Source organism: Schistocerca serialis, chromosome 7 (genome assembly GCF_023864345.2).
Source record: "Schistocerca serialis cubense isolate TAMUIC-IGC-003099 chromosome 7, iqSchSeri2.2, whole genome shotgun sequence".
Classification (NCBI taxonomy): domain Eukaryota; kingdom Metazoa; phylum Arthropoda; class Insecta; order Orthoptera; family Acrididae; genus Schistocerca; species Schistocerca serialis.
The window spans coordinates 598,048,279-598,075,974 of record NC_064644.1 but is presented as its reverse complement, the minus strand read 5'-3'; the positions used below and the strand labels follow the sequence as shown (position 1 = coordinate 598,075,974).

General features: G+C 42.0%; 1 protein-coding gene across 2 annotated transcripts in view; it reads left to right on the top strand.

Annotated features, from left to right (window-relative positions):
- LOC126412043 (ubiquitin carboxyl-terminal hydrolase 46) overlaps positions 1-27,696 on the top strand; it is a 97,839-nt gene that overhangs the window by 62,821 nt on the left and 7,322 nt on the right. For both annotated transcript variants that reach the window (XM_050081423.1, XM_050081422.1), the window contains exons 7-8: positions 11,495-11,632; positions 24,218-24,361. In XM_050081423.1, the coding sequence (XP_049937380.1) occupies positions 11,495-11,632; positions 24,218-24,361 (282 nt within the window). The remainder of the gene's footprint in view (positions 1-11,494; positions 11,633-24,217; positions 24,362-27,696) is intronic.

Sequence of the window (27,696 nt, the reverse complement as noted above, 5' to 3'; positions counted from 1 at the left end):
CTGTATCCGCAGTGACAAGAACTCCCTTGCACAATATTCCGAAGGTCTCACAAACGCCTTCACGACAGGCACTATCCCCCAGATCTAGCCTGCTTTAAAGAAAAATACGTATTCCAGTTGTGTCACAGGCTTATCCTACCCCATCGGAGGCAAGGCCACCTGTGAAAGAGCAGCCATGTCATATACCAGCTTTGCTGCAATCATTGCATAGGTGTATCTATTGGTTTGACTACCAACCAACTGTCCACCAGAATGAATGGTCCCTGCCAAACTGTGGCCAAGAGCACAACATGCATCTGAACATAAAATGCTCGATTTCAATGGCTACTTCACAACGCAGACCATCTGGATTCTCCTATCCATGATCAGTTTTTCTGAAGTATGCAGATGGAGGTTTCCTTACAACACATTCTGCATTCCCAAAATTATTCCAGCCTCAACCTACAATAACTTATTGTTCCCATACCCTGCACTCAACAGTTTCTGCCCCTCTCTGTTCTATCACCTCCTCCCTATTCACTCCCCTCAATGTCATAATGTGCCACGCTCTGCCATTGCATCTATCAGTTTTTCCCCTTCTCTGTTCCTCTCCTTTCCCACACCCCACACTCCTTTTCCATCCCCCAGAGCATCCTAATGCTGCAGCTGATAGCCTTGTCACATTCCATGTAGCCCTTGCACGCTCCGCCAGGTAATAATCTACATACCCCACTGTCCCTCCCTCTTCTCCGCCCCACTACAGACTGCTGCTTTCATTCAATGAAACTTGGATTCTGGCGGGAGCTGGTGGAGATATCGGTCATGTGTGCTTCCTTGTGTGAATATGTGTTTTCTTTTCTCAAGAAGGATACCGCCGAAAGCTAATTGTATAACAGCCTTTTTTGTTGTGCCTGTCTGTGACTCAATGTCTCATGTCAGTTCAGCTGAAACTGACTTTTGTCATCAGCAACAAAAATCATTAAGGAGTATGTGTAATGGAAAACGAGTATAAGCATTTGGAGACCTGTAAAAAGGTGTCTACTAGATGTGCAGTTGTCTTCTTTACACAATATTCTTATTGCTTGCTTCTTCTGGATAAAGACTTCCTTCACTTAGGGTGCACTCCCCTTTTTGAAAATACAGTATTGGACGGGATAGTTACTGTAAATGGATTCAAAAAGATATATTAATATAGCAACATGGAAATACAGAAAAATCCCATACAGATTACTGTTCAGTACGTTGAAACACGATGTTCAAAATAGACAGACAGACAGACATAAAGAAATTTTCAGCACAAATTGTGCTGTTTAACAAAAATTGTAGTATGAAGCTATAACTACGGTCCACAAATGAAAAAACTAGCAAACTTATGTAATAGACTATTTTAATAATTATAGTTAGTTAACTGTATGTGTAATATAATTGCAGGTCACTGATGAATTTTGGATATAAAAAATGAAACACATTTTCAATAAATCACATTTTTCAGTTGCTCAACTCAGGATCAAAAAGGTAAAATCATTCTTGGAACCTAGTTTTTATGAGTTAGTAGTCATTTGGTACATTCTGAATAATACTAAACTGTTCATCTGTCATATTTATGCTTCATACAACAATCCTTTAATTAAGGTAGTAGTTATCTACTTATAGTGCTTCAGTTGTCAAAATCTAAATGAAAGTTAAAATTGTGAAGGAAAGAAACTTGTCAGAAGTTTCTCCATGTAAATTATTTTGCAATCTCCTTAACTATACACCATTTCTTAGTGGAACAATGTGCATTATTTGTGTTAACTGCTTCTTATTTTGATACAATCTTAACAAATAATGTAATACCATATAATATTTTAGCATAAGGAGATAAGTGTGTGTGTGTGTGTGTGTGTGTGTGTGTGTGTGTGTGTGTGTGTGTGTGTTTCTTTTAACAATGCAAAGATAAGTGACATATTTGTGTAGTTGAGAGAATCCTTATCTACAATGTCTTTCTCCACATGTCACTGGAGAAGTGCTGTAACAAAGAAATGAAAATTGCAGGAGCTCTAGCTCTGCTGTAGAATGGATTGTATTGAGGCGAGGAGGGGGAAATGAATGGTTCATACATTTTTAGGTACAGCACTGTGCGGAATCATTGGAAGTTAGATGCTCAAGCTTCAGTGAGTCAATAGATATGGAATACTGTAGGATTCAGTCAGTTGATCAGTGCTTTAGAGCTGCTAAGCAAAAATGTTACCCAACAAAATTGGATTTTTGACAGCTTATGGAACAAGAAACAGTGTAGATTGGTTGAGTGACAGGCAGACATAGTGAAAAAGATTACTACACTTTTAGATTTTGGTTCTCAAATTAAACATTGTGCAATACGAGTTTAGCTTTATTGTTTTGTATTATTGGCATTTGATGTACTTACCATGTGCCCAGTCCTGCATTACATCAGCAGTACATTTGATGATTACAACAAATTTGTTAGTACATACATAGTACAAAGTAGTCGACAACAAATCATTACACATCATAGTACTAGACAACAAACTTAACTATTTTATGTTATTGAAGAAAGAGATGAAGAATAGCACAAAAACACTATTTTTTGAGTGATACTGTGTCATTATCTTCTGGTAGTACAATGGATTTCAAAAGGTAAAGATTAAGCAATATGTAGAACTGGCACTCTCACCTGATACAGTCATATGGTACAGTAATTCTCCATTATTGTTAGTATTATTATTTCTTGATGAGAGAAGTGTGGTGACATTGTTGGAAAAACTGGTATTTTAATTTAGTCTCTTTCTTAGTTACTTGATGATCACTGTACCACTCAACATGAAAGTAATGTGTGATAAGGTTAACCTGTTGATGCTGTCATAGTAACAAGTTGGGTAGTCTCTAGCACCTGTTCTGGTGAGATGACTGAGGAAGTTCCTGTGATGAATGATGTGTTCCTATACCAAATTCATTTCTTTTCCCTTTTTTAACCTACAAAATTAATTTGAATAAATATCTTTGTTACATAAGGAAGGTCTCTTTTACTCTGTAAGTTTCCTCAGTGGTATCATATAACATAAGCTATAACGTATTGATTTGTAGTGATACACATTAACTGTAGAGAAATATCAGTGACAAAGAAATAGAACTTATTTCATAATCATCTGCCTCTCTGATAACTATCATCAAAGTTGATGAATAGTGAACCTTTGCATAAAGATAATCTTTGCTTTAGAGCAAAGCAGTGATTTTTAGTTACCATAGAGCTTTGTTCATATGGAATAATTATTGATACACTTTTAACCTCAGATACTTTAACTGTATAAGGTTCTGAATGTATGATAGTATCTGCATGAAAGACAGAAATCAAATACTGATTTTCTAGAAGCTGTGAAAAGTAGATACAGATTAAGGCCATTCTTTCCACATTTAACATTCAGTAGCCCACTTTCGAACGAGTCCACTGTGGATCGGTTGTACAGTTACAATAATTCCTAACGGCAGACTCATTTTGTAGATAAAAACACTTTTCGCTTGCAAACAGGAAGGGTTTTAAGAAAACTAAAGCAGTGAGACAGACAAGAAGCTTACATTGCAGTGGTGTAGATCAGGGGTGTCCAGCCTTTTAGCTTACCTGGGCCACATTGGAAGAAGACAAGTATTTTTGGGCTGCACTCAATATACTTAACACTAACAATAACCACTAGAAAAAAAAGAAAAGATAGTGTGATGGAACAATGAGAGAATTGCATTGTGTGGCAGGGTTTTCAAATTGACTTTATTCAAATTATCATAACTGTAAATAGAAGCATTTTTTTTCACTGATCTGTGATAGATACTCACTTCGTGGGCCATATTATTTGCTTTGGGCTGTGAGCGGCCCACACGCACCAATTGGACACCCATTGTGTACATAGTAAATATAATGCATTTCTATTAAGATATCAGGAGCGTGAGTGAAATTTATATACTTACAGCCAACAGTATAATATCCTGAAGAAGAAAGTGTGTCAAAAATTGCACTACATGCTGAAATTAATTGTATGCACACAATATCAGCATTGATCTAAATTGATGTGTAGTATGCACTAAATAAACAATATATCTGGGAATATAATTATAGCGATAGGACAATACCTCATTGTGTATGTGTTGCTGAAGACTTGATTAGTTTTATGTGTGTGTAACATCTTATTTTTATAACAGAGGGAAACATTCCACGTAGGAAATATATATCTAAAAACAAAGATGATGTGACTTACTAAATGAAAGTGCTGGCAGGTCGACAGACACACAAACAAACACAAACATACACACAAAATTCAAGCTTTCGCAACAAACTGTTGCCTCATCAGGGAAGAGGGAAGGAGAGGGAAAGACGAAAGGAAGTGGGTTTTAAGGGAGAGGGTAAGGAGTCATTCCAATCCCGGGAGCGGAAAGACTTACCTTAGGGGGGAAAAAAGGACAGGTATACACTCTCTCTCTCGCGCGCGCGCGCGCCCACACACACACACACACACACACACACACACACACACAGGCAGACATATTTAAAGACAAAGAGTTTGGGCAGAGATGTCAGTCGAGGCAGAAGTGCAGAGGCAAAGATGTTGTTGAATGACAGGTGAGGTATGAGTGGCGGCAACTTGAAATTAGGGGAGATTGAGGCCTGGTGGATAACGGGAAGAGAGGATATATTGAAGAGCAAGTTCCCATCTCCGGAGTTCGGATAGGTTGGTGTTAGTGGGAAGTATCCAGATAACCCGGACGGTGTAACACTGTGCCAAGATGTGCTGGCCGTGCACCAAGGCATGTTTAGCCACAGGGTGATCCTCATTACCAACAAAAACTGTCTGCCTGTGTCCATTCATGTGAATGGACAGTTTGTTGCTGGTCATTCCCACATAGAATGCGTCACAGTGTAGGCAGGTCAGTTGGTAGATCACGTGGGTGCTTTCACACGTGGCCCTGCCTTTGATCGTGTACACCTTCCGGGTTACAGGACTGGAGTAGGTGGTGGTGGGAGGGTGCATGGGACAGGTTTTACACCGGGGGCGGTTACAAGGGTAGGAGCCAGAGGGTGGGGAAGGTGGTTTGGGGATTTCATAGGGATGAACTAAGAGGTTACGAAGGTTAGGTGGACGGCGGAAAGACACTCTTGGTGGAGTGGGGAGGATTTCATGAAGGATGGATCTCATTTCTGGGCAGGATTTGAGGAAGTCGTATCCCTGCTGGAGAGCCACATTCAGAATCTGATCCAGTCCCGGAAAGTATCCTGTCACAAGTGGGGCACTTTTGTGGTTCTTCTGTGGGAGGTTCTGGGTTTGAGAGGATGAGGAAGTGGCTCTGGTTATTTGCTTCTGTACCAGGTCGGGAGGGTAGTTGCGGGATGCGAAAGCTGTTGTCAGGTTGTTGGTGTAATGCTTCAGGGATTCCGGACTGGAGCAGATTCATTTGCCACGAAGACCTAGGCTGTAGGGAAGGGACCGTTTGATGTGGAATGGGTGGCAGCTGTCGTAATGGAGGTACTGCTGCTTGTTGGTGGGTTTGATGTGGACGGACGTGTGAAGCTGGCCATTGGACAGGTGGAGGTCAACATCAAGGAAAGTGGCATGGGATTTGGAGTAGGACCAGGTGAATCTGATGGAACCAAAGGAGTTGAGGTTGGAGAGGAAATTCTGGAATTCTTCTTCACTGTGAGTCCAGATCATGAAGATGTCATCAATAAATCTGTACCAAACTTTGGGTTGGCAGGCCTGGGTAACCAAGAAGGCTTCCTCCAAGCGACCCATGAATAGGTTGGCGTACGAAGGGGCCATCCTGGTACCCATGGCTGTTCCCTTTAATTGTTGGTATGTCTGGCCTTCAAAAGTGAAGAAGTTGTGGGTCAGGATGAAGCTGGCTAAGGTAATGAGGAAAGAGGTTTTAGGTAGGGTGGCAGGTGATCGGTGTGAAAGGAAGTGCTCCATTGCAGTGAGGCCCTGGACGTGCGGGATATTTGTGTATAAGGAAGTGGCATCAATGGTTACAAGGATGGTTTCTGGGGGTAACGGATTGGGTAAGGATTCCAGGCGTTCGAGAAAGTGTTTGGTGTCTTTGATGAAGGATGGGAGACTGCACGTAATGGGTTTAAGGCGTTGATCTACGTAGGCAGAGATATGTTCTGTGGGGGCTTGGTAACCAGCTACAATGGGGCGGCCAGGATGATTGGGTTTGTGAATTTTAGGAAGAAGGTAGAAGGTATGGGTGCGGGGTGTCGGTGGGGTCAGGAGGTTGGAGTCAGGTGAAAGGTTTTGTAGGGGGCCTAAGGTTCTGAGGATTCCTTGAAGCTCCGCCTGGACATCAGGAATGGGATTACCTTGGCAAACTTTGTATGTGGTGTTGTCTGAAAGCTGACGCAATCCCTCAGCCACATACTCCCGACGGTCAAGTACCACGGTCGTGGAACCCTTGTCCGCCGGAAGAATGATGATGGACCGGTCAGCCTTCAGATCACGGATAGCCTGGGCTTCAGCAGTGGTGATGTTGCGAGTAGGATTAAGGTTTTTTAAGAAGGATTGAGAGGCAAGGCTGGAAGTCAGAAATTCCTGGAAGGTTTGGAGAGGGTGATTTTGAGGAAGAGGTGGTGGGTCCCGCTGTGATGGAGGACGGAACTGTTCCAGGCAGGGTTCAATTTGGATAATGTCCTGGGGAGTTGGATCGTTAGGGGTAGGATTAGGATCATTGGGAGAGAGGTTTGGAGGAAAGGTTAACTACTGAATTAGTGTGTTGTGGTGCCAGATTGTGTTGCTTGGAATTTTGAGGTTTTGGAGGGAGTGGAGCTGGAAGTGGGAGACTGAGTAGGTGGGAGAGACTGGGTTTGTGTGCAATGAGAGGTGGTTGAGGTTTGCTGGAAAGGTTGTGAAGGGTGAGTGAGTTGCCTTTCCGGAGGTGGGAAACCAGGAGATTGGATAGTTTTTTGAGGTGAAGGGTGGCATGCTGCTCTAATTTGCGGTTGGCCTGTAGGAGGATGCTCTGAATAGCCGGTGTGGATGTGGGAGAGGAAAGATTGAGGACTTTTATTAAGGATAGGAGTTGACGGGTGTGTTCATTGGCTGAGTTAATGTGTAGGTGAAGGATTAGGTGGGTGAGGGCAATGGATTGTTCAGTTTGGAACTGGTATAGGGACTGATGGAAAGAAGGGTTGCAGCCAGAGATGGGAACTTTAAGTGTGAGGCCTTTGGAGGTTATGCCAAATGTCAGACAAGCCTGAGAAAATAAAATATGCGAGCATAATCTGGCTAGGGTGAAGGCATGTTTGTGGAGGGAATGTAAATAAAACTTAATGGGGTCGTGGTGGGGGTGTTGTGAGGGTGGTATTAGAATGTGGAAAGTGTAACATGAGGTTGAAATGAAAATGAAAGATAAAAATATATGGGGAGAGATAAGGGTGAACTAGAAAATAACTGGAGATCTGGTATGAAAAAAGGCGAAAAAGTGTTGGTTAAGTTGATCCTGTGGTGAACTTGGGTTGGTAGACAGCGATGTGCATGAAGGTTAGGTGGTTGTGTTGCCGCTAAAACACGTTAAAGGACGGAAAATTATGGAAAATTTCGAGAAAACGTGTAAGTGTATTAAAAGGAGTGGTGTTGTGGTGAAAGATTACGAAAATGGGGCTAACAATTGTAAATAATGACATTAAAACCTGTGGGGGAGCGGCTAAAAATGATCAGTGATGTGCGAAAAACGGAAGTGGAAATAAAGTAAAAGTTATTAGAACTAGCCGAAATGGTTGTTTAATACGTGAAAGCAGCTGTTATTGAACTAGAAACGGTATAAACATATTAAACAACCATTTCGGCTAGTTCTAATAACTTTTACTTTTACTTTATTTCCACTTCCGTTTTTCGCACATCACTGATCATTTTTAGCCGCTCCCCACAGGTTTTAACCTCATTATTTACAATTGTTAGCCCCATTTTCGTAATCTTTCACCACAACACCACTCCTTTTAATACATTTACACGTTTTTTCGAAATTTTCCCGAATTTTCCGTCCTTTAACGTGTTTTAGTGGCAACACAACCACCTAACCTTCATGCACATCGCTGTCTACCAACCCAAGTTCACCACAGGATCAACTTAACCAACACTTTTTCGCCTTTTTTCATGCCAGATCTCCAGTTATTTTCTAGTTCACCCTTATCTCTCCCCATATATTTTTATCTTTCATTTTCATTTCAACCTCATGTTACACTTTCCACCTTCTAATACCATGTCACCCTCACAACACCCCCACCACGACCCCATTAAGTTTTATTTACATTCCCTCCGCAAACATGCCTTCACCCTAGCCAGATTACGCTCGCATATTTTATTTTCTCAGGCTTGTCTGACATTTGGCATAACCCCCAAAGGCCTCACACTTAAAGTTCCCATCTCTGGCTGCAACCCTTCTTTCCATCAGTCCCTATACCAGTTCCAAACTGAACAATCCATTGCCCTCACCCACCTAATCCTTCACCTACACATCAACTCAGCCAATGAACACACCCGTCAACTACTATCCTTAATAAAAGTCCTCAATCTTTCCTCTCCCACATCCACACCAGCTATTCAGAGCATCCTCCTACAGGCCAACCGCAAATTAGAGCAGCATGCCACCCTTCACCTCAAAAAACTATCCAATCTCCTGGTTTCCACCTCCGAAGAGGCAACTCACTCACCCTTCACAACCTTTGCAGCAAACCTCAACCACCTCTCATTGCACACAAACCCAGTCTCTCCCACCTACTCAGTCTCCCACTTCCAGCTCCACTCCCTCCAAAACCTCAAAATTCCAAGCAACACAATCGGGCACCACAACACACTAATTCAGTAGTTAACCTTTCCTCCAAACCTCTCTCCCAATCCGAAACCTCTGTCCTATCCAAAGGCCTCACCTTCAGCCCCACTCCCAGATTCAACCAAACAGCCCTCGTCAAAGATTTACTGTCCTACACCCGTACTCTCTGCTGGAAGTATCACGTTGCCACGAAGAAAAATGATCCTAATCCTACCCCTAACGATCCAACTCCCCAAGACACTATCCAAATTGAACCCTGCCTGGAACAGTTCCGTCCTCCGTCACAGCGGGACCCACCACCTCTTCCTCAAAATCACCCTCTCCAAACCTTCCAGGAATTTCTGACTTCCAGCCTTGCCTCTCAATCCTTCTTAAAAAACCTTAATCCTACTCGCAACATCACCACTGCTGAAGCCCAGGCTATCCGTGATCTGAAGGCTGACCGGTCCATCATCATTCTTCCGGCGGACAAGGGTTCCACGACCGTGGTACTTGACCGTCGGGAGTATGTGGCTGAGGGACTGCGTCAGCTTTCAGACAACACCACATACAAAGTTTGCCAAGGTAATCCCATTCCTGATGTCCAGGCGGAGCTTCAAGGAATCCTCAGAACCTTAGGCCCCCTACAAAACCTTTCACCTGACTCCATCAACCTCCTGACCCCACCGACACCCCGCACCCCTACCTTCTACCTTCTTCCCAAAATTCACAAACCCAATCATCCTGGCCGCCCCATTGTAGCTGGTTACCAAGCCCCCACAGAACGTATCTCTGCCTACGTAGATCAACACCTTCAACCCATTACGTGCAGTCTCCCATCCTTCATCAAAGACACCAAACACTTTCTCGAACGCCTGGAATCCTTACCCAATCCGTTACCCCCAGAAACCATCCTTGTAACCATTGATGCCACTTCCTTATACACAAATATCCCGCACGTCCAGGGCCTCGCTGCGATGGAGCACTTCCTTTCATGCCGATCACCTGCCACCCTACCTAAAACCTCTTTCTTCATTACCTTAGCCAGCTTCATCCTGACCCACAACTTCTTCACTTTTGAAGGCCAGACATACCAACAATTAAAGGGAACAGCCATGGGTACCAGGATGGCCCCTTCGTACGCCAACCTATTCATGGGTCGCTTGGAGGAAGCCTTCTTGGTTACCCAGGCCTGCCAACCCAAAGTTTGGTACAGATTTATTGATGACATCTTCATGATCTGGACTCACAGTGAAGAAGAATTCCAGAATTTCCTCTCCAACCTCAACTCCTTTGGTTCCATCAGATTCACCTGGTCCTACTCCAAATCCCATGCCACTTTCCTTGATGTTGACCTCCACCTGTCCAATGGCCAGCTTCACACGTCCGTCCACATCAAACCCACCAACAAGCAGCAGTACCTCCATTACGACAGCTGCCACCCATTCCACATCAAATGGTCCCTTCCCTACAGCCTAGGTCTTCGTGGCAAATGAATCTGCTCCAGTCCGGAATCCCTGAAGCATTACACCAACAACCTGACAACAGCTTTCGCATCCCGCAACTACCCTCCCGACCTGGTACAGAAGCAAATAACCAGAGCCACTTCCTCATCCTCTCAAACCCAGAACCTCCCACAGAAGAACCACAAAAGTGCCCCACTTGTGACAGGATACTTTCCGGGACTGGATCAGATTCTGAATGTGGCTCTCCAGCAGGGATACGACTTCCTCAAATCCTGCCCAGAAATGAGATCCATCCTTCATGAAATCCTCCCCACTCCACCAAGAGTGTCTTTCCGCCGTCCACCTAACCTTCGTAACCTCTTAGTTCATCCCTATGAAATCCCCAAACCACCTTCCCCACCCTCTGGCTCCTACCCTTGTAACAGCCCCCGGTGTAAATCCTGTCCCATGCACCCTCCCACCACCACCTACTCCAGTCCTGTAACCCGGAAGGTGTACACGATCAAAGGCAGGGCCACGTGTGAAAGCACCCACGTGATCTACCAACTGACCTGCCTACACTGTGACGCATTCTATGTGGGAATGACCAGCAACAAACTGTCCATTCACATGAATGGACACTGGCAGACAGTTTTTGTTTGTAATGAGGATCACCCTGTGGCTAAACATGCCTTGGTGCACGGCCAGCACATCTTGGCACAGTGTTACACCGTCCGGGCTATCTGGATACTTCCCACTAACGCCAACTTATCCGAACTCCGGAGATGGGAACTTGCTCTTCAATATATCCTCTCTTCTCGTTATCCACCAGGCCTCAATCTCCGCTAATTTCAAGTTGCCGCCACTCATACGTCACCTGTCTTTCAACAACTTCTTTGCCTCTGCACTTCTGCCTCGACTGACATCTCTGCCCAAACTCTTTGTCTTTAAATATGTCTGCCTGTGTCTGTGTGTGTGTGTGTGTGTGTGTGTGTGTGTGTGTGTGTGTGTGTGTGTGTGCGCGCGTCTTTCCCTCTCCTTCCCTCTTCCCTGATGAGGCAACAGTTTGTTGCGAAAGCTTGAATTTTGTGTGTATGTTGTGTTTGTTTGTGTGTCTGTCAACCTGCCAGCACTTTCATTTGGTAAGTCACATCATCTTTGTTTTTAGATATATAACATCTTATTTTGTTTGATTCTTTTCTAAATGTCTTTTCCTTTTAGTCATGAAAATTATTTTCCAACACTGAAATTCCATAAGCTGTAATCCACTGTTTTCTTAATTGCAGAAACGAATGCGTGTTAAGAAGTTACCAATGATATTGGCTCTTCATCTCAAAAGATTCAAATATATGGAGCAATATAACAGGCACATAAAGGTTTCTCACAGAGTTGTGTTCCCTCTTGAACTACGGTTATTTAATACGGTAAGGACTTAGATGCTGTTAAAATGACAGTCATAAAAAACATTCATTTGTTCATTTCAGTGGTAGTCTTTCAGACAAAAAGTGATGGACTTATTAATTTTGTAAGATTTAAAAATATAATTAATGTGACATAAAAAGAATTTTTCTTTTTAAAAAACTGATGGTTTCACAAATTACACTTATATGAATAAATTTTCTACTTGCAATCATTTACCATGATGTCTATTGTTGATTGTCATCAGTAATTGCAGTATTAACACTTTTCCGTGTGCACATCTCGTACAAATGTATTCGCTTGGTGCCGTCAGCACTAATTCATATTACTTGGCTTTTCACCGGCCATTCTTGACATTATTGGGAGACTATAAATTGTTAAGTTTTACTAATCTCATCGTTAGTTCTCGTAAGTTCTCAAACCTCTTCCTCTACTTTCATGAAATGTCGAAGATATACTTACATAAATAAATACAAAGTTTATTTGTTTCATATATTTGTTTGTTTGCATTGTCTTTGGTACTTAGTATTTCTCTTTCATATGATATGCAGCAAAACAGTCTCAAAGACGTAACACAACTCCACAAGACTTAAACATTAAGTTTGTTGTTGTTCTTTTTTTTTGTTTTTGGAATATACATGGCAGTTTCTTCTTTTCCGTTTATTCGTTTCGGCAGTAAGTATTAGTTGGTGTTGGTTGATGTGACTGGGAAGTCTGTCAGCCGGTTGATGTGACTGGGAAGTCTGTCAACCGGAACATGATGAGACGTACGTGATGTAGTGGCAACTTCCAAGTTTTGCTCAGAAACAGGTACATGGTCTTTTATCCACAGGTCAGACACTTTCAATAAAAAATTATTAAATCGGAGACTCTTGTGTTCTGTATTGAAATACTGACATGTGCGGAATGTTCTGTTCCTTCTCCATTGCAACAGTGAGCCGTCAGTTGCAACTTACAGTGCAGCGGTGGGCTGTAAAGACGGGTTTCCAATTTTCTGCTGATAAGTGTGTGTGCGTTCATTTTATTCGTTCTCGTCATCCTTTTAATTTGCCTGCCTTGCATGTATGGGACACTACCCTACATTTTAGAGACACAGTGTGGTTTCTTCGCCTCATGTTTGACTCCAGATTGTCATGGTTGCCACACCTGCGAGACTTGAAAGTCAGAACCTTGAAGGCACTGAACATCCTCAAGTGCCTCAGCCACAGGTCTTGGGGAGCGGACAGGGCACATCTCCTCCAGATTTATTGGGCTTTTGTGTGTCCACGGCTGGACTACAGGTGCATGGTGTATGGGTCGTCATGGCCCTCTTATTTGTGGATCCTTGACGCTGTCCGCCATGTGGAGATTCGACTAACCACAGGTCCTTATCGGACTAGTCCCATACCCAGCCCCTGTGCTGAGACAGGTTACCATCCGATGGCAGCTCCTGTTGGTGCGCCAGCCTTGTAAGTTTCTTGCAGCTCCAACCTCACCCACTCACCATATTATTGCTCGTCCGCCTCTTGAAGCACCTTTTTCCCAACCGTCCACGAGCCATGATGCCGTTAGGGATACGTGTGCTGGAGTACCTCGCTGTGGAGCCCATACAGCCCCAAATCCAGGGTTTTAACCGCCTGGTTACTGGAGAGGCCCAGCGTGATTTTAGATTTGGTGCAGTACAAGAGAGACTGCACTCCTGCCTCCATTTTTAATACATTTTCTGCCATTTTATCTGAGCACCATGATTATGTAGCTGTTTTTACAGATGGGTCGAAACAGGAGGATTCTGTTGGTTGCCCTGTTGTTTTAACAGATCGTGTCCTCAAGGTTCAACTGCCTGAAGCATTTACTGTCATTGATGCAGAATTGTCTCGATCTTGCGGGCACTGGAGCAAATAAGATGCTCTTCCCGTCCTAAATTTCTTGTCTGTTCCGATTCACTAAGTGACCTTCACTCACTGCAACATTTGTATCCAGCAGATAAAATAGTCCAGAACATCCAGGATGCCTTCCTCCAACTACAATGACTGGGGAAGGAGGTGGTTTTTTCTGGGTTCTAGGGCATGTCGGCATTGCTGGGAATGAAAAGATAGATCTCGCAGCCAAGGAGGCATGTCTGGATCCACAAGTATTTCAGTGTACCATCCCCCTGCATGCACTCACCTTACTGTTGGGCTCACGAGTCGTGTGTCGGTGGGAGGATGAGTGGCTGGAAATGACTGACAATAAGCTCCATTTAGTCAAGCCCACAACGCATATGTAGTGTACTTCTTTCCAGCCCCATAGACAGGACATGGTTCTCCTCACTCAGCTTTGGATAGGCCACAGTCTACGACACAGGGCTTCCTGCTCCGGCGAGAGGACCCTCCAATGTGTGGTACTTGTGGCGTCCAGGTCTCTGTGCGCCACATTTTATTGGATTGTGTTTTATTTTATTTTCTGACTTGCCAGCGGATCTGCCATCTCTTTTAGGAAATACTCAAATGAATGTGGTTAAAGTTTAAAAGTTCTGTGACTTGTCCAACGTTTTTACCAAGATTTTAGGGAGAGGGTCTTAATTTGTTCACAGGTTGACTGGCTTGCCCATATTTTATGTAAGTGGCCAGCCAGTGACAGTTTCCTGTGGCATCCTTGACACTCCTGTCTTGTTTTTGTTAAGTTTTATTTTCTTATACATCATTTTTCGTCTTTTCCCACTTTCTTTGTGTGTATGCTTCCCTTTTACTAAATTTGTCCACATTCGTTTCTTTTAATGTGTGTCAGGGCACTGATTACCTTGATGTTGAGTGTCTGTAAGCCCCAAAACAAACACACACACACACACACACACACACACACACACACACACACACACACACACCACTTTCTAGTAATAGCTTCTTTATGTAAACTAGCATGGCTGACTGCATTGTTTACACCAACTGAAACAGAAGTGCTGCAAGTAACTTAATGCTCTATACTGCTTCAGCTGCACTTCCTGTAGCACCAATCACTTTACCCTTTTATGACTTTATAAAGCTGTAATATACTATCCTGCTTGGACTATGGAAGCGTGGCATTTGGATCAGCAGTCCCATCAGTGGTATGTCCTTTAGATCAATGTCATCATGGGATCAGTTCCATAGCCAGTGTGTTTCGGAGGAGCCCATAGATTACCTCTGTACAGATTTGATGGCTCCAGCTATTATTTAACTATACTATCCATGTACCTTTTGTCAAAGACCATCAAAAACACCAATCTCTCTTCCCAAATAAAAAGGATACTACCTCCACAAAAATGCCTATCTTCTCTGAACTATATGTGATCTTTCTGAATCCTCTTTCATGGTTATTCCCATGAACACACTCCTGCCCAAATCACTTCTTTTAGAAGAATTTTGTTGAGTGTATACACTGTCTTAACACAGTCTTCCAGAAAAAAAATAAAAAGTGGAATTGACAGAGATCAAATTGAACTAAAAAAGAAGTAATACAAGATTTGACAATCATAAGCCATTTTCAAATTGAAAGTGACTGTAGACTTGGAAGACATGTAGAAAAAATAGTGCGAAAATTAGAAAGAAACCGACTCATCACCCAAGAGTTTATAAATGTAGATTGAGGGTATTTGTCTAAGAATTAGGACATATGCCAGATAAAAGCAGTATTATACAGACATGGAAAAAAGGGCAATTACTTAACATAAGTATCAACCCAAACAAAAAGTCATTGTTGTTAAAAAAACAATAGGAAAGAAAATAAGAAAATTTCAAATGGAATGAGATAGTTCTTAAAGAGAAGACATGAATCTCAACCAAACAATAATAGGAACATGGCAGAACTACCCAAGTTAAATGAAACTATTTGGAAGGAAATGTCTTCAGAAGAATGTGAGAAGGTACAATGAAAATCTGAGTAAAGGAACAATTTAAAAAAATGAGAGTGTAAAGGAAACTAAATGGAAATTTATGCTGGTTAACTTCAACATTTTGTCTGTTGGGATGGCACAATCAACAAGAGTAGAGAAAAAATTGTAGGAGCATTGAGAGATTTCTTGAAATGTCCATATAGTTCATGCAACCAAGTGAACAGAAGGTAGGTGGATCAGTGAAGTTCTTTCCTGGACTCAATAAAATAAGGAAGGGCTGAGACAAAGCCCTGGTGGAAATAGCTAGATGATAATAGAAAATGTTCAGAAGTAAAACTGAATGCATTCAGCTGAGACCCATAATGCCTGAAGAGTCTAACGGAGGTGTCTTACCCAGCAATGGATGGTGATAATGATAATAATAATTGTAGAAGATCCTAAAGTATTAGTGTAAATCCCAAAGCATGTGGCAGAAAGTCTGCGAGTTTGAAGCGTCCTAAAAAGCAGTAGAGTTTGTGCAATACTGCATATAGAAAGCCGGCTAAAGCCCAAAAATAATGGGATGAACACATTTGTATAGCGAAAGGCTAGGCTAATGAAAGTGGAAACAGCGTATTTGACAAAGCAGATAAGAAACTTGACCAATATAGGAATTGACACTGAACTGCATGTGGCTTTGTTGAGGCAAGACTCAGTATCAAGCAATGGAAAATACGGGATTGAATAACAATATGAATTGAGATATACTGTTACCACATAGATGAGGTTTTGAACAGTGGGCAGGCAAATTAAGTGGACTGTTAGATAACTCTAGCTTTCGGACAAGGTCTTCTGTGGACACAAACCTGTGACTGCGTCTTTCTGCTGAGCAACAGACTCTCCGCCAGATATAACTGAAAACTTTAGAGAATTTCAGTTGGCTACTTATCTTCCCAATCGTATTGTCATTATTGATGGAGACTTTAGTCATCCAACAACTGATTGGAATAATTACAGGTTTGTAAGTGATGAATGTGCCAGATATTCTGTAAGTGACGTCAAAGACGCTCATGGATGACACAGACAAAACTGAAACTGATGGTAGTAGAGCAAATACCTTCTCTGAAATCACCCTAAGAAAGTGAGTTGGGAAGTCCACTGTTGTTGGAAGTATATGAAAAGTAAGAGGATGTCCATATTGAAAGAGGTATCAGTGACCATGAGGCAGTTATAGCAACAATCGTCACTAAAGTACAAACTGCAGCTGAAACAAGTGGTTAAAGTAACATGTTCAATAAGCTAGATAAAGAGACAAACATGTCATCACTCAAAGATGAACTTGAAACATTTACCTTTAGGCAGGAGCATGTAGAACAACTGTAGCTCAAGTTTAAAATAATAGTTGACTGTACACTGGATTGGTATGTACCTAGTAGAATAATTGATTGTGAGTGGAGCCCTCCATTGTAAAAAAAAAATCTTAAATAACAGTGACTGCTGCATAACAGGTGGAGCAGGGGGTTATAGATACAGGTATGATAAATGAAACACATTTGTCTATCAGAAGAGCAAACTGTGAAGCCTTCAGTGACTGTTGTACAAGAATCTTATTGAAGATGTCTCATAAAACTCTAAAGAAAGTCTGACCATATGCAAAGGCTGTCAGTGGCAAGAAAATTAGTGTCCAGGTACTTGTGGATAACACAGGGAAAAAATGAAATTGATGGTAGTAAAGCAAATGCTGAAATGCTGAATTAAGTTTTCAAATATTCATTGCAAAGGAAGGTACAGAAGTACTGCCCCAAATTACTTCTCACACCACTGCAAAGATGAGTGTTATAGATGTTAGTGTCAGTAGCGTCAAAAAGAACGCTAATAGAAGTGATAATGATAATTACCATCCTGTCTGTTTTATATCGATTTGTTTTAGAGTCCTAGAACAGATTTTGAGCTTAAAAGAACAGAATGATCTTGATGCCAAACCAGCGTAGATTACAAAAATAACAGTCATTTCAAAATGAAAGTAGTGCTTTTCTTGTATGACATCCTAAAAGCCATGGATCAAGGCAGTTAGCTGGATGCAGTATTTCTTGACTACAAAAAAAAGTATTTGGTAGACCAATTACTTCAACAAAAGTACAGTTATATGGGTTATAAAACAAAATTATTGACTGGATAGATTATTTCATGGCAGGGATCATCAACAGAAGTAGAAGTAACTTCCAGCGTGCTCCAGGGAGGTGTGTTGACCCTTGTTACTCACATTGTATGTTAATGACTTGGCATACTATTTTATTAGTACCTTCATACATTTTGTAGATGATGCAGTTATCTGTGGTGAAGTATTACATGTAAAACAGCCTGCACAAATACCCAGTTGGGTGTTAAGTTTCCAAAATGATACAAAGATTGGCAACTGTATTTAAATTTTCAGAAATATAAAATTGTACACTTCACAGAATTGTAAAATAGTAACATCAAACAGCAATAATATCAATGATTCACTAACAGACACGTGGGTGTAACAGTTAGGGATATGAAATCATCATATACGAGGTGCATTCAAGTTCTAAGGCCTCCGATTTTTTTTTTTCTAATTAACTACTCACCCGAAATCGATGAAACTGGCATTACTTCTCGACATAATCGCCCTGCAGACGTACACATTTTTCACAACACTGAAGCCATGATTCCATGGCAGCGGCGAAGGCTTCTTCAGGAGTCTGTTTTGACCACTGGAAAATCGCTGAGGCAATAGCAGCACGGCTGGTGAATGTGCGGCCACGGAGAGTGTCTTTCATTGTTGGAAAAAGCCAAAAGTCACTAGGAGCCAGGTCAGGTGAGTAGGGAGCATGAGGAATCACTTCAAAATTGTTATCACGAAGAAACTGTTGCGTAACGTTAGCTCGATATGCAGGTGCATTGTCTTGGTGAAACAGCACATGCGCAGCCCTTCCCGGACGTTTTTGTTGCAGTGCAGGAAGGAATTTGTTCTTCAAAACATTTTCATAGGATGCACCTGTTACCGTAGTGCCCTTTGGAACGCATTGGGTAAGGATTATGCCCTCGCTGTCCCAGAACATGGACACAATCATTTTTTCAGCACTGGCGGTTACCCGAAATTTTTTTTGGTGGTGGTGAATCTGTGTGCTTCCATGGAGCTGACTAGCGCTTTGTTTCTGGATTGAAAAATGGCATCCACGTCTCATCCATTGTCACAACCGACGAAAAGAAAGTCCCATTCATGCTGTCGTTGCACGTCAACATTGCTTGGCAACATGCCACACGGGCAGCCATGTGGTCGTCCGTCAGCATTCGTGGCACCCACCTGGATGACACTTTTCGCATTTTCAGGTCGTCATGCAGGATTGTGTGCACAGAACCCACAGAAATGCCAACTCTGAAGGCGATCCCCCAAAACAATTCTCTCCACTTTCATGATCATGTCATCAGACCGGCTTGTGCGAGCCCGAGGTTGTTTCGGTTTGTTGTCAGACGATGTTCTGCCTTCATTAAACTGTCGCACCCACGAACACACTTTCGACACATCCATAACTCCATCACCACATGTCTCCTTCAACTGTCGTTGAATTTCAATTGGTTTCACACCACCCAAATTCAGAAAACGAATGATTGCATGCTGTTCAAGTAAGGAAAACGTCGCCATTTTAAGTATTTAAAACAGTTCTCATTCTCGCCACTGGCAGTAAAATTCCATCTGCCGTATGGTGCTGCCATCTCTGGGACATATTGACAATGAATGCGGCCTCATTTTAAAACAATGCGCATGTTTCTATCTCTTTCCAGTCCGAAGAAAAAAAATCGGAGGCCTTAGAACTTTAATGCACCTCGTAGGTAAGGCAGATGGCAGGCTTTGATTCATTGGCAGAATATTGGGGAAAATGCTGCTTACAAATCACTTGTGCATCCCATTGTAGAATACTTCCGAAGTTGGTGGCCCCCTAGCCGAAATACTTCTAACAGGATATTGAACTTGTACTAAGAAAGGTGCCATGAATGATCACAGGTTTTTTAAATCATGATAAATGTTGAAAGCTTGAATTGACAGGCACTTGTAAACACACACCAATTGCCTCCTGTGAAACTGTTTACAAACTTTCAGGAGCAAATCACTCCTGTACGGACTATAAAGACAAGATTAATTACTGCATGCACAGAGGCAGTTAAGCAGTAGTTCTTTGTACCTTCCATATACTACACACGTACAGGAAGAAATCCAAACATGTGGTACTGTATTAAATTTACTCTGCCATGCATTTCAGACTGATTTGCACACACTTCTGCACTGCAAATAGGTGGCATCAATCTCCCGTTTTCCTCTCCAACACTTGCACAGAAGTGATCACTCCCTGATCTGCATTCACTTGCCAGATGGAGTGGAACCTGAAAGGAAACTGCTGCTATGGGTGCTCAGTAGAGGAGACTGGCCACTTCATAATCAGCTAGCGCAGTTTGAACATTGTATCATATTACCAAAATAATTCACCATGCCGCTGAAGCATCCATTCCACAGTCCATGGGACAACTGAAGAGGCAGCCTGTCCGTTGGAGGAGTGCCGAATGCACTCTGCAATCAGGACTAGGTTTGTGGCTCTGCGTAGTTTCAAGTGTTGGCCAACTGCAGAGATGCTTGCACCCTTTCGATTGGCGAGGGCAAAAAGTCGCCAGATTTTTCGAGTGAGTGAGAAGAGGTCATGGCAACAGTTCCTGACCAGCATTAATACCACCATTAATCATTCCATGAAGAGTTCCTTTGTGTGGGAGACCATAAGGAGAGTTTCTGGAAGTGGAGTTGGTGCCCCATGACTGCCGCCACTCTCCAAACCAATCTGCGAGACATTGGCCAGATTTATGGCAGCCTATATTGTCACAGTTACTGCAACTGCCAGTCAGGATATAGGTTTCCAGAACCATAGAGCAGGTGCTAAGAGGAGGAGTGTGGACTTCCGGTCCACCACTGGTGAAGATTACAACTGCCACAGGCATTAGGAGTGTTAGTGTAAAGAGAGGTGGCATCAGTAGTGACAAGCAGGGCACCATGTGGTAAAGGGACAGGAACTGTGGAGAGTTGGTGGAGGAAATGTTTGGTAGGAGGGTAGGTTTTGGGTAATTGGTTTACCACTATTGAACACTTCCTTTCCCAATGCCTGAAGGATTCCAAACAAACAACCTCCTTGCTAGTCACCACGACCAACTATATCATCACCCACAATTACTTCTCCTTTGAAGGCATTACCTACAAACAAATCCGGGGTACAGCTACAGGCACCCGCTTGGCACCATCCTATGACAACATATTTGTGAGCCATCTAGAGCAATCCTTTCTAAACCCCCAGAATCATAAACCCTTCACCTGGTTCAGATTCATTGATGATATCTTTGTGATCTGGATCGAGGATGAGGACACCCTATCGACATTCCTCCAGAACCTCAACAACTTCTGCCCCATTTGCTTCACCTGATTCTACTCAACCCATCAAGCCACCTTCCTAGATGTTGACCTCCACCTCAAAGATGGCTACATCAGTACCTCTGTCCATATCAAACCTACTAACCACCAGCAATACTTCCACCTAGACAGCTGCCACCCATTCCATACCAAGAAGTCCCTTCTGTACAGCCTAGCCACCCATGTTGTCACATCTGCAGTGACGAGCAGTCCCTCTCGAAATATACTGAGGGTCTCACTGAAGCCTTTACAGACCATAATTATCCTCCCAGCCTTGTACAAAAACAAATCTCCTGTGCCTTATCTTTCCAGTCTCACCGTCCGGCTGTACAGGAGCATTCCCCTCATAACTCAGTACCACCCAGGACTGGAGCAACTGAATTACATTCTCCGCCAGGGTTTCAACTACCTCTCGTTGTGCCCTGATATGAGAAATGTCCTTCCCACTATCCTTCTCACCCCACCCACAGTGGTATTCCGCTGTCCACCAAACCTACACTATATACTCTTCCATCCTTACACAACCCCTGCTCACAATCCCTTACCTCATGGCTCATACCCCTGTAATACACCTAGATGCAAGACCTGTCCCATACATCCTCCCACCACCACCTACTCCAGTTTGCTCACAAACTTCACCTATCCCGTCAAAGGCAGGGCTACCTGTGAAATCAGTCATGTGATATACAAGCTAAGCTGCATCCACTGTACCGCATTCTATGTGGGCATGCCAACTAACAAGCTGTCTGTCCATGTGAATGGCCACCAACAAACTGTGGCCAAGAAACAAGTGGACCACCCTGTTGCTGAGCACACTGCCAAACATGACATCCTTCAGTTCAATGACCACTTCACAGCCTGTGCCATATGGAGCTTTCCCACTAACACCAGCTTTTCTGGATTGCATGGATGGGAACTTTCCCTGCAGTACATCCTACATTCCTGTAACCCTCCTGGCCTCAACCTTCGTTAGTCACTGACCTCACCCATCCAGTCCATTCACTGTTCGCATTCCAGCACACACAGCTGTCATTCCACCATCGTACCAAGTTTGTTTACTTCTCTCCTTTCCCGCTATTTCCCCCTGCCCCCACCCTCCTCCTCACCTCTCCTCTGCCCTCTGTCTAACTAGCAGCACTTCACTGTCTGCCACCCCTACCATACTACTATCCCTCCCCCCACCACCCCAGCCTCCTCCTTACCTCCACCCAGCTGTTACTCCCATCATGCACTGGTGCTACTGCTCACAGTGTGGTTTCAGTTGCCTGAGACTGCAGTCGTCTGTGTGTGTGTGTGTGTGTGTGTGTGTGTGTGTGTGTGTGTGTGTGTCGTCTATTGTTGACGAAGGCCTTATGGGCCCAAACCTTTATTTGTGACAATCTTTTGTTGTCTCTATCTGCAACTCAGCATGTCTGCTGAGCAGCTTTCCTTTTCATGATATTGTTAAATTCCATCCTGGATTTTCCATTGTTTGATATTTTAACAGCGTGCATTTTATACCTTGATGCAAGGGCAGAAACAAATATTGACGGGGATGTGCCCTGTGTTTTAGCTGATGATGAGACAAGTGTGATTTAAAGTTTTATGATGTGTCTGGGCTCTGGCCTAAGTTTTTAGGCTGGAGGTTTTAGTGTGTTGCAGAGTGACTGGCTCCTCCTTTTTTATTCTTGCTGTCAGCCAGCCACAGGCATCTGCTGTATTGTTTTATCTCCTTACGCCACTTTCTTCCTATTTATTTAATGTTTTAATATTGTCATGATATTTTGTTCCGTGCTTCTGTTTGTGTACACACATAGTTTTCCAACTTTTGTTACCTTCATTTTCCTTGCTGTTTTATACTACTGTTTAGTGTATTTTACCGACACTCATCTCAAACTGTTTCTCGCAGGCGCTGAAGACCTTGCTGTTGTGCGCCCATACCACCATTGTGATATCAGCCATCGTAATGTGACTCTAGTAGTTTAATATTTTTGCCACAAGGTGAAATTTTTTAAGATTATTGTGGAAATGATATTTTATCAATATCTTCATAAATCTTCTTTTCTTTTTTTGTCACTGAGAGTATTAGATTTCTCTTTTATTGCACACTGAGGTGTTTCGGAACAACGACTTAACTGAAACATACAGAGAGATCGAGATACAGAGCATTAAACAATTTAAATAGATTCTTTATTCATTTCAAGTTCTCGTACATGGGCTAAATTTCAGCTAAATATAAACTAAATATTTTGGTTTCGGAATACGTGATATGACAGTTTAATATGTAAGAATTACTGACTGATTTGGATTTCGTTCCAGAGAATACCTCAATTAAGGTACTGGCTCAAGTTTTCTGTGGGTTCTCAAAATTACTTTGAGTGAATGCCAAAATGGTACTTTGAAGCAGAAGCTTTTGTGTTCCATCCTAAATGTCATAGATCTCAACCTAACACCTCTCTCTAACAACCTCGTCTTCTCTGGGACTCGGAGTGTTAATTTTTTTTTCCTTCCTTTCGGTTTACAACTCAAATCATTTTCTACTTTTGTATACATTCTACATATTAATTAAAACAATAAGACCATTGATACGGCAACGTGAGTTGAAATCAAGAACTGGCAGTGGTTGACTGAAGAACTCTTTGAATGGCAGCTCTTCATTCAGCAGCAAGTGGTACTATTTTATGGAAGGATTTTGAGCTGCTATTAAGTAGTGGCAGTACTGTTCCTCCTTCAGTTCACAATATAGTAGGTCTCGTGTGCAGTTAGACACTTACACATCCCAAATCCAGAAGCCATAATATCAAATCAGTGGTTTAGAAACAGATTAATAATAAAATGGTAAAAAGTCATACTCACCAAGAGCTTGCATTTAAACTTAATCAGATTATTTGTTCTTCCTGTACTACTGTTACCTGTTGACAAAGGATATGGTTACAAGAATGTTACACATATCATCATCTATTTTGTATTGCTATTGCCCCCTACCTCTGTCAATTTAAAGGAGACATTTTCTTGTTCATTACTTGTGTGTTCACTCTATATTGGTTCCATCATTCTGCCATGACAACAATATCGCAGAAGTTGCATTGTCTTACAGTTATTTTAATTTGTTAAATTTTGAGACATAAAGGAGCCTAAAAATAAAGTTGAAGCCTCTTTCTTTTGTTTTAGATGGTGAACCCATAGGAAAGTAATTGTAATAATAGGTGGCTGTACATAAGTTTGTCTCTCTCCCCCTCTCTCCTTCCTCCCCCCCCTTTCCCTCTCTCTTCTAAAATGGAGTCCTGTAAAACAAACAATTTTACATGTGTGTGTATATTTTTGCAATTGCAGTCAGATGATGCTGTGAATCCTGATCGTCTGTATGATCTGGTTGCTGTTGTTATTCACTGTGGAAGTGGTCCAAACAGAGGCCATTACATTAGCATTGTTAAAAGCCATGGATTCTGGTTACTGTTTGATGATGACATGGTTGATGTAAGTACTGAATTTCTCTTCTAGTGTTAAAAGATAATTTACAGATTATCAATTAGCACAACTTTTTTCTTTCAGTCATGTGATAGCAAAATTCATATTGCCGCACTTACTGTTCTCAATGTAAGGCCAGTGACGTGTCAGTAAAATGCAGGTCAAACAGTCCTTGTAATTTTGCATGTCCCTCCAGTTTTGACTTATACATAGTGTGCAGTTTTTGTTTGCTGCTTCATAATAATTTGCTGCTTCATAATCATTTAGCGGGTAGTGGTAAGAGTGACTTCTGCTGCTTCGTTGTGGACTGTGAAGAGTGGAAAGTTAAGCTCAGCCTCACTCCTGTGTAGTAGTACTTGAAAGTGAAGTCAAATTTCTTATACTGTGATTAGAAGCACCTACCAAGGTACAGATCCAATGAAAACCTAATAGTACTTAAATCTCCCCCCCCCCCTCTCTCTCTCTCTCTCTCTCTCTCTCTCTCTCTCTCTCTCTCTCTCTCTCTACAAGATGAGCCTTCTGGAGATTTTGGAACTACTGGGCAGCAGATAGTGCCTGTGGTATACCATGTGCCAGTTTGTAATGTATAATATAAAATACACACAAAACATTAAACAATGTTACTCTGTCTACTAGTGAGCTATGGTTGCAGTTCCAAAGAAGAAAACTGAAGCTATTGCAAGAGACACTCCAGAAGTTGAGATGTACAGAGAAACGTCCTCAAAGCTGATGTAGATTGTGATTTATTTTTCTGGTGTTATAAAAAGGCTGAACTTAATTTCTCACATGCAGGAGGCTTACTAGACGAAGTCTATTCTCGTGTTTAGCCACATTAAAGACTTAGTACTTGTGTGCAACAATTTGTCTACTGATTCAGTCATCTTCACATGCTGCGAGTGCTATTCTGATGTGTGTCAATCACACTGAGAGATTTTGTTAGTGTCACACCTATGTTTAAATCTGGCTTGACGTAGGCCACCTTCTGTGCAAATGTCAGCCACAGAGCATAAAACTGCACGCATGCTGCCTGAGGCTCAACATGTCTCAGAAGTGCTTGGTAGAGCACAGCATTTCATTTAACAGTGCAGTGGCATCTTTCAGTTAGCATGGCTTACTTCAGTTTTTCGGAATTGTGATATCGGTGCTGTTTATCCTTTACTACTTGTTCACCATATAAAGGAAATTCACAGGTTCACTGGCTGTTTGCACAAAAAGAGGTAGTTTAGCGATCTATCGTAATTGGATAAAGGTTTTGAGAACACTGCTAATCTTAAATCTCTTTTTGAGACCATTTGTTAATTCATATGGAAGTGTCCTTGTGCATGTGTAGATGGAACTAATGTCTTCAATACATTTCCCATTTAAAAGACAAATTCTTTTACATTGAAACTGTTCTACAGTTCTACATTTTCTCAAGAAGAGCATCTGTCTCCATAATGAGGTTGCATATGTGATACAATACTTCGATCAACATATGTACAGGAGTGGCATTTTTTGGTTATGAAAATAAACAAGTCACAACTACATGGCAACATAAGTGCCAAAAACCTACGTGAGTGGCTGTGTCTTCCCATATCTTGACAGTTTGTACCAAATAAAAATACTAGTATGTCTTCATTGTACCAAAAATAAATAATACTGAAAATTTGTTGGTTTGTTTGTCAGCTTACAAAACCCTCATTTGACCAATACTTCAGCATTGCTCGTCAGTGTAGGATCTGTACAAGATTGAATTGATAGAGGAATAGAGAAGATCCAAAGAACTGCAGATTTTGTTAGTTACATTTAGTAAGCATGAAAGCGTCACGGAGATGACCAGTCAACTCCAGTGCAGGTATGATGAGAGAGGAGCTCTGCTTCATGGTGTAGTTTACTGATAAAGTTCATGATGGAGTGTGCCTTCCTAGAAGAGTCAATAAATATGATGTTTCCTCCTTTGTATACATCACAGAAAGAAAAGGAAGATAAAATTAGAGAGATTCGAGCCCACATAGAGGCTTACTAGCAGTTCCCACAAATTATTCGCAATGGGAACAGGAAAGGGATTGAGTAACAGTGGTACACAAACTACCCTCCACTATGCGCCACAAGGATGTTGATTTAGGTCTCTGATGTTGAGAAATGTGAAACCAAGCCACCACTTACAAGCTGTTCAGTGTTCCTTGCATGACTGTATTTCCATCTAAATGCAGCATGTTCACAATTTCTCTCTCTCTCTCTCTCTCTCTCTCTCTCTCTCTCTCTTTCTCTCTCTTTTTCTTCCTATCCCACCACTCGGACAGTGTGGTATGGTATGGTATGGTAATGACAGAAATGTGCAGTCAGATAACAGAATTCTTGGCCGTCCTTGTGCTACGCCATTTGATGTGAATTATTTTCTGATATCTTCCAAAATTTTGTGTAACATAATTCCACTTTCTGAAGAAGAAAAATTTGTTAACATCGAGTATAAGTTTAAATGGCAGGAAGTCATTTCTGAAAGTATTTGTATGGAGTGTAGCCATGTATGGAAGTGAAACATGGACGATAAATAGCTTGGACAAGAAGAGAATAGAAGCTTTCGAAATGTGGTGCTACAGAAGAATGCTGAAGATTAGATGGGTAGATCACAAAACTAATGAGGAGGTATTGAATAGAATTGGGGAGAAGAGAAGTTTGTGGCACAACTTAACTAGAAGAAGGGATCGGTTGGTAGGACATGTTCTGAGGCATCAAGGGATCACCAGTTTAGTATTGGAGGGCAGCGTGGAGGGTAAAAATCGTAGAGGGAGACCAAGAGATGAATACACTACACAGATTCAGAAGGATGTAGGTTGCAGTAGGTAGTGGGAGATGAAGCAGCTTGCACAGGATAGAGTAGCATGGAGAGCTGCATCAAACCAATCTCAGGACTGAAGACCACAACAACAACAACAATTCCACTTGCATATTTTTGCTCCAATGGATGAGAAAGCCAGCAATATCGCAAACTTTGCTCGAAATAAATAGGTTTTCAAATGTCTGTTTAGACCAACTTCATGGGACATAACTGTTTGCAGGTTGACATCTGTGTATTTGAAGTTGAACATTCTGGCACAAATAGTGTAAAAATTAATCCTCTCAGTTATGTATTTTACTTACATGTCAAGTTATGTAGGACCAAATTGAGGAGCAAATCTCACAGGTCATGCATGGAACAAGTCAGTACATGAAATTACAACTTAAAAGTAATAACAGATGAAAAAATAAAATGTTTATGAACCCGAAAAAAGTAAAGCCATAAGCTTAAGTAAACACAGTCAACAATGCAACAAGAATAGGCTTAATTTTTCAAGGAATTCCTCGACAGATTAGGAAGAGTGACG